The sequence below is a fragment of the Spinacia oleracea genome, chromosome 4 (assembly GCF_020520425.1).
Source record: "Spinacia oleracea cultivar Varoflay chromosome 4, BTI_SOV_V1, whole genome shotgun sequence".
NCBI lineage: Eukaryota > Viridiplantae > Streptophyta > Magnoliopsida > Caryophyllales > Amaranthaceae > Spinacia > Spinacia oleracea.
In genome coordinates, this window is record NC_079490.1 from 122,968,446 (window position 1) to 122,976,905 (window position 8,460).

General features: G+C 35.2%; 1 protein-coding gene across 1 annotated transcript; it reads left to right on the top strand.

The window, feature by feature from the left end:
- The first annotated feature begins 4,217 nt into the window (after window positions 1–4,217).
- On the top strand, window positions 4,218–7,792 carry LOC130471846 (uncharacterized). Its single transcript, XM_056842172.1, has 5 exons — window positions 4,218–5,348; window positions 5,440–6,271; window positions 6,556–6,613; window positions 6,721–7,012; window positions 7,271–7,792. Exons 1-5 carry the CDS (start codon window positions 4,218–4,220, stop codon window positions 7,790–7,792), a joined length of 2,835 nt encoding a protein of 944 aa, XP_056698150.1.
- Window positions 7,793–8,460: the final 668 nt, after the last annotated feature.

Genomic DNA, 8,460 nt, shown 5'->3' on the forward strand with positions numbered 1-8,460 from the left:
CCAAGGTGTCGAAGTAGTTTTCCTTGTTGGTTACCTTATTAACCATGCTTTCGATTTTCTTAATAAGATCAACTGGAGCTGCGGTTTGCTCTACTACACCCTGACGGTTACTCACAAGTTGTAAGTTGGTGTTGAGACTGGCTAGGGCGGCCATGAGCTGTGTGATTTGGTCAACTGTTGCCATTTGGATCGGTTCGGAAAGGGGTTTAAAGTTTGATTTGTAGAAGACGGACTTGCTTCCTGTTCGATGTCGGCTATAAGGGAGGATAGGACTGACAGAGCTCTCTTCAATCTTTCTCCCCTTCGGCGAACCCACAAGATCCTTTGATTCCTATTTCATATGAAACGACATGACTTTAGAACTTGGACTTCCCGACACATGGTATGATATGCATGCAATGAATGAGACCTAAACTTGACTCTAAGTTCCACTCCGAACATTCGGGATTTTGGATATTTGTACATGTATTGGAATTTGCGACCCATTGGAAATATTTCAAAGGGATTTCAACCTATTGGGAATTACAACTCGTTGGAAATATTCCTGAAAGGAGCTTCATTCTTTTTTGGAGGCTACCTTCTTGTATTATTTTAAGGGAATTTCAACCCGGCTATGGAACTTGGAATATTTTATGGGAATTTCAACCCGGTTATAGAACTTGGAATATTTTAGGGGAATTTCAACCCTGTTATAGAACTTGGAATATTTTAGGGGAATTTAAACCCAGTTATAGAACTGGGAATATTTTAGGGAAATTTCAACCGGGTTATAGAACTTGGCATATTTTAGGGGAATTTCAACCAGTTGGAAATGACATTGAATTTTGTATTATTTCAAGGGGATTTCAACCCATTGGTTTTGGAATTGGGTTTTGTATTATTACTAGGGATTTTCAACCCATTGGAAATATTTTGGGCTTTGTATTGTTTCTAGGGATTTTCAACCCACAATAGAACTTGGAATATTTCAAGGGACACTACTACAAAAAATTCTATATTTGGACGCCATATCCTCGAAGCAAGCAGTAGCGCGTCAGGGGCCAAAAAAAATTCCGTGTTTTTTGGACGCCTGTTGGCGTCGAGATTTCCTTGGCTACGTACAGCGTCCATATTACATGTGCACATCGTCCAAAAATCACGTGCCCTGTACATAAGCCCGCTGAAAATTTCAGATCTTCTAATTCCATGTTAACCGCCCAACTCGACCCACTACTACCACTCTCCCAACAGAAACCCTAAACTGATCGATTTAAACTCAGCAAAATTCAATTCAATCTTCTCGTCAATTCACCACCTCTTCGCCAATTCCTTCAGGTTCGTCACCTCCTACGTTTCTGGTTTATGGTTTCTGGTTTCTTTTGCTTTTGTTTTTTCTTTCTTCTCTTTGCTCAATCTGATAATTTTATTTTTTTTATTAAATTCTTTATCTTTCTCATGGTTTCCACGAGTCACAGTTGCGGAGAACACCATTAGAGCTTCTTCAATTCACATTCGATTTCGCGGCTTTGTGTTGGAATTTTCGAGGTACCCCATAAACGACTAATACATGTTATCTTGTCCATTTGTGTTTTCCTTTTTTTCAATTCTCTTTGATATTTTCAGTTTGATTGCTATATGATTATGTAGAATTTTCGTGTTTGATTGCTATGTGATTGATATTTTCAATTCTCTTTTATATTATGCAATTGTCTAGGCTGGTAGTAGTTGTTCTAGTGTTATGTAGTTCTTGGTGGAGCAGGACTAGGTGAAGGTGGTGGGTCGGGTATATTTTGCGGCTGTGGGATTAGAATCGATGCCATAAAAGCTAGCAACACTGTCAACAGGAAACACACCTTGAGTTATAAAACACGCTTCTGAATGAGAATTTATTATTTAGGGATAAGACTATGTTTAGTTCAGCTAATATTTAATTTTTGATCCTTCTATATGACTCACTTCTGATCTAATATGATTTTTTAAAACCTGAATTAAGTAATAAAGTGGAACAAAAGGAACTAAGCAACTAGCATAGCCTAAATTGGTAAGTCTACATGTAAAAAAGATAAACACTATCAGAAAATGTACTTAAAACAAACTCATTCTAGATTAATCCCAGTAAACGTATGCATAGAGTTATTTTCTAAGTTTTAGGTCTTGATCAACAAAAATGTTTAAAGTTGTTTAACAAAAATAACATTTTAAAGCTGATAAGGGTACCTTTTTGGTTTCGGTAGGGAAGATGCTGCTGCATCCACTTTGCAGGAACGTTCTGCAAAAAAGAATAGTCAAGACATATGCTAGAAACTGAAAACTGAAAAAATGTAGTATTGCCGATAATCATTACCAAAAAAACCTATTGTAAACACTAGTAGGTCGCATTATTGCAATGAAGCTATTTTCAGTCTGTATCTGATTTGCCCTCTGCACAGCTTTCTCTTTCTCCTGCTCAGTTACTGGCCTTCTATTTGACATGTACTCCTTCGAGAACTTCCTTTCATCTGAAACTATTTCCCAGCAAAATTTATAGTGAAAAAGGAAGAAAACAAAAGTTTGTTAAGCCATTCTGCAGAACATAGCACATGCATAACCGTTCACAGACTCAAGAGTCGTAAATTTTGGTACAATACCCTAGTTTCAACTCAGTAATGAATTAAACTAACAACCCAATTCCAGAATAATCAGTATTATCTTGTGGCAGATCCACCCTTTAGTTTACAGTTAGGTAATAATAAATTTAATCAACTCCCAACTTATCATATTGATTTCAAGAAGCCAAGCAGGTTAGTATATAGTACACACATTGGAAACATGAAGTTCATAAGGTCTAGTCTTTGGGAACCCATATAAAATTCTTCCCACACTTAACCATCAAATATTCAAAATAACCCCTTCTTTTATGAATTCCACTACCAATCTACCATATCGTTCACAAAATATATAATGCACGCAAGTTTCTTGGATTCACCACTAGGTTACTAGTATCGTCTATTATACATATGCATAGAGTTATTTTCTAAGTTTTAGGTCGTGATCAACGAAAATGTTTAAAGTTGTTTAATAAAAATAACATTTTAAAGCTGATAAGGTTTGACCACAAAAGTCATATCTAGTTTGGAGCCGTGAATAGTATTGCAGATCAATTTCTCCTGGATAAAATGACGTAATCAAATTCATAAGATTTACCGTGCTTTGGAATGGGAAACCAACCAACTTAGATCAACTGTTGGTGCTGTATAATGCGAAACAACCAAAAATAAAACCATTTTATACAAAGACAAAAAATAAGTTTGTTAGGATTAGGAAAAAATCAGTTTGTTATGATTAGGAAAAAATCAGTTTGTTAGGGTTAGGAAAAAATCAGTTTGTTAGGATTAGGAAAAAATCAGTTTGTTAGCTAGGATTAGCCTTTAGTCCGGGTTTTTTTTAATCCGTATAAATTTATATATACCCATAAAACCGATGATGTTAGCATTAGGAAAAAATATTGTTTGACTAGAAACTATAACTATTTGATTAGAAAATATAACTAATTCGTATTTGATTGTAGATTATAATTAATAGTAGAAATGTAGAATAATGTAACTATTTAATCATGTTGAGTAACCATTTGGTAAGAAATTATACTACTTCGTATATAAGATCTTCATATATAAGTCTTTGGACCAAAACATAGTACGGCTAATTAATAAGGAGTAATATGTTTAGTGGAGAATTAAGTGTTTCTAATTTTTTATAAAAAGATAAAACTGCTTGTATAAATGGAGTACAGTAAAATTAAGTGTTTCTGATTTTTATAAAAAGTAAAAAATTATAAATGCAGTACAGCTGTCATCAACCTTTTCATTAAAAACAAAACTAAAAAATAAGTTACAAAGGGCGGGATTCGAACTTGAGCCATCTCAGCATTGCAACCTTAATCATGAATGGAAAAACTACTTAAAAAATGTAGAGATAATAGTTGCAAAATAAAAAAACCATGGTTAATACATTCGGAGATTTATTAAGATAAAGTCCTTGATTGTCATTTGTTACCTCTACTCCTTGGATACAAAAACAAACTTTTGTTTTGTATGTTCTTTATGTGTTATGAGAAAATAAGAGAAGTATTATGTACTGATCACCCAAAAAACTAAACGAGAATGCGATGTTAATTATTTGCAGATTAATTAGTGTGGTTTAATGGTTCTTTGTTTTCTATAAGTGTGTTTATTTATAATTATAGTTTTTTTTTCTTAGACATGGATACTAGTTGGATTGACTTACGAAAAGGGGATACTCGTTATTATAACGGTTGCATGGAATTTTTAGAGGTTGCAAAGGAGACTCTTATAAAGGGAAAAACTCGATGCCCGTGTAATAAATGCAAGTTAAATAAATGGTTTGACTTAGGAGAGGTAGGAGGACACATTTTATTTAACGGTTTTTATAAGAATTATAGGCAATGGATTTTCCATCGTAGAGTTGAAGAGAGTAATACCTTAGAGATCCCTAATGATAAAGAAAATGTAGTTGGTCGAGATGATATGAATGGGTTACTAAGAGCAGCTTTTAAGGTTGACAATAGTTCACAACCCACCAATGAACCCCAAGACCCATCATTAAGCGAAGCTGATTTTAAAGATGAATATTCGTATGACATGCATGAAGAGTTAAATTTTAATTGTGAGGAAGATGATGAATTTCCATCAACCAACACCAATGAAGAAGAAGCGAAGTATAAACGACTTAGGGAAGCTTCTGATGAGGGCCTATATGAGGGGTGTACAACTTTCTCAAAGCTGTCGTTTCTATTGCACTTGTTTCACCTCAAGTGTATGTTCCATTGGTCTGCCGCATCATTTAATAAGTTGCTTAAGCTTCTATTAGACGCATTTCCTAATATTAAGGAGTTTCCATCGTCGTATTATGAAGGCATGAAGATATTGAATGATTTGGGATTGGGTTACGAGAAAATCCATGCATATCCAAATGATTGCATGTTATACTGGGGTGAATTTGAAGAAAAAACTGAGTGTCATATCTGCCACACATCAAGGTGGAAGAATGTGAAAGAAAAGGAGGGTGATGTAAGAGAGAAAGATAAAGAAGCATGTAAGAAGGGTGTTGCAGCTAAAGTGATGCGGTACTTTCCTCTGATCCCAAGACTAAAGAGGATTTACATGTCATCTAAAACAGCAGAAGATATGAGATGGCATTTTGACCGTAAAGATGGAAATATCATAAGTCACCCGGCGGATGGTGAAGCTTGGAAATTGTTTGATAAAAGATACGAGGAATTCGCCAAAGATCCTCGTAGTGTTAGACTGGGTCTAGCAAGTGATGGCTTTAATCCATATCGTTTGATGAATACTAGTTACAGTACATGGCCGGTGATCCTGATTCCTTATAATTTGCCACCGTGGCTTTGTATGAAGTCAACATCATTCATTAATTTTGTGTTTGCTTATTCCGGGGAAACAGGGTCCTGGTATGAATATTGATGTGTACTTGCAACCACTAATCCATGAGTTAAAATTGTTGTGGGAAGGTGTAGATGCATTTGATGCTTATAGCGGAAAAAATTTCAAGATGCGAGCAGCCTTACACTCTACTATAAATGACTTTCCAGCATATGCTATGTTGTCGGGTTGGAGTAGAAGAGGTCATAAAGCTTGCCCTTTGTGTGCCGATTCTACTTATGCGTTTAGCTTTGGTGGTAAAGTTGTCTACCCTGGATGTCGAAAATGGTTACCAATTGACCATCCTTATCGTTCTCAAGCAAATTTATTTGATGGGACAGAGGAACATGGTCTTGCTCCGGTTCGTGTAAGCGGGTCAGAAGTTTTGAAGCAACAAGAAAGAGTTAAGTATGTGTTTGGAAAGTCAAAAGTTGTTCTGAAAAAAAGAGGGAGACTAGAAGATGATGAACTTGATGATGATGATAATGATGATAATGACGAGGACGAGTCTAATCCTATTCCGTGGAAAAAGAAAAGTAAGCTTTTTGAATTAGAATATTGGGAACATAATCCTCTTAGACACAACTTGGATGTTATGCACATTGAGAAGAATGTATGTGACAATTTCTTAGGAACTCTTTTAGATATGAGCAAGAGTAGAGATGATAAGAATGCTAGATTGGCCCTTAAAAAACTGAACATAAAACCTCATCTTTGGCTTAATCTCATCCAAGTCGTGTTAACGACTATTTGCCTCCAGCTGCATACACCATGTCTAAAGAAGAGAAAGAAAGATTTCTTAAAGTCCTACAAAATCTTAAAGTTCCCGATGGGTATGGATCTAATTTGCAAAGGTGTGTGAATTTGAAGCAACGAAAACTTATTAATCGGAAAAGCCACGACAATCATATGCTCATGCAAGATATCCTTCCTGTTGCTTTAAGAGCATCGAATGCTACAAAAGTAATTGATGTGCTCGATGAATTGTCGTACTTTTTCAAGAAGATATGTTCAACATCTATTTAAAGAAGTGAATTAGATACCATTCAGTCGAATCTTGTGTTGACTCTTTGTAAGATGGAGAAAGAGTTTCTTCCAACATTTTTCACAATAATGGTGCATCTACTAATTCATCTAGTGGATGAGGTCAAACTCGGCGGACCTGTTCATTATAGGTGGATGTATCCCATTGAGAGGTCAATATCTTAAACTTCAATATTTTTTTAATCATTTTAAAATAAGAATACATCACAATACTTGTCTTATTCTTTCACGTTCACAATCTTGTTCATTATATTTCAAGGTATTTGGCCTTTTTGAAATCTCATGTGAGCAATAAAGCGCAACCAGAAGGATCCATAGCTGAAGGGTACCTTTTATGGGAAACAATTGCATTTTGTTCGAGATATTTAGAAAGTGTCGAGACCATATTCAACAGACCGAAAAGGAATGAAGATGGTGTTCCAGACATCAACAACTATTTATATGACTATGTTGGTCGTGTAGTTGGGACGAAAAAAAATGTCCGCGTAGATGACAAAAGTTTAAAGCAAGCACATCGTTATGTTTTGCTTCATTCAGATGAGATGAAACCGGTGCTTGAGTAAGTAGCGTTATGGATTATTTTAGAGCGTATCGGTCATTACTGTTAGTAACTCGATTTTTTATTTCTAAAGGGCTTTCCTACAAGAAAAACGACAAGAAAATCAAGCTGAAGAAAGTCAAGAAAGTCGGTGGATAATCAATGAATTTTCCGATTGGTTGCTAAACAAGGTCATATGCTTTTAAATTTGGAATTTCCTTATTTATTTTGTATATTTACCATTCTAAAACTTATGTTTTTCGAATTATAGGCCTATAACCTAGATGATAGCACAAAAGAAGGAAAATTGAGAAAAGCCTTGGCCTATGGTTTAAGCAATCGCGGCAAAAGGATGAAAAGTGTTATTATCAATGGCTATAAGTTTGACACCGTGGACCGTGAGCAATCTCGAAAGACTCAAAATTCTGGAATTATGGTAGAAGCTGATGGCCAAGAGTATTACGAAAAACTTAAAGAAATATTAGAACTTGATTATTATGGTTCTTTCAAGGTTCTAATGTTTCGATGTGACTGGGTTGATGTACGGAGGGGTGTCAAAACATACTCGAGCGGTAGAGTTCGTGTCAATTTCTCAAAGTTGATGCACACTGGTCAAAAGTTGGATGATGATCCATTTATTTTCTCTTCTCAAGCAAAACAAGTTTTTTACATTGAGGATGAGATACAAAAAGGATGGCATCATGTTATTAAGACTAAGCCTAGGGACTTGTTTGATATACCTGATGATGACGATGATGATGAGCTTCTAAATGATAGTGTTTTGGATTTATAGTACTCTTTGTCATAGTTTATAGAGTTCATTATTTTTCTTTTGGATTCGAGTTATGAACTTCTTTTTCACCTTGTAAAATGAGGTTTCATTTAGTTATACTAATTTCAGTCCTTAGATTCATATGTACGCACATATTTATCAAAAAGGCATGCATGGAAGCTTTTGTTTGGTTTGAGGAACATTAAGAACAGAACTAGTATTTTCTGTGGAAGTAAAAGCAACAAATTTACAAGGATTGCTGTAAAATTTTTATAACAGAATTTTAGATATTTCAATACAATCCATGCTTGACTTGTGCAGTTGTACTGTACTCAAGAACTGCTATTTCCATCAAAGATTTTTCTCCTTGCTTGATTTAGTGCCAACTTGCTGTCTGCGAATCTCTAGAATCAGAGGACTACTTATCTGTCATAGCTACACAAGATGACATTTCATGTTGTTTGGACTTGTGTGATCAGGGTGAACTGGAATCCGCATGTCTCTAGCAATTACATTGTCATAACATAAGGACTTATCCCTATTACCTTGCTTAGAATCCAACTGTTTATTTTCTATATAATCTTAGAAGTAGAAAATAGGCTTCATGTCTTTCCTCTTCTGTCACTGTTATTTAAATCTTGGGTTGTCTTGCCAGTGGTCATTTTGAGCTGGGAGATTTTTCCATACAT

Coding starts and splice junctions, on each gene's coding strand:
- LOC130471846 (XM_056842172.1), top strand. CDS start 4,218: ATGGATACTAGTTGGATTGACTTACGAAAAGGGGATACTCGTTATTAT. Junction 5,349..5,439: donor CTAGTTACAGTACATGGCCG/GTGATCCTGATT, acceptor CCGGGGAAACAG/GGTCCTGGTATGAATATTGA. Junction 7,013..7,270: donor ATTCAGATGAGATGAAACCG/GTGCTTGAGTAA, acceptor TTCGAATTATAG/GCCTATAACCTAGATGATAG.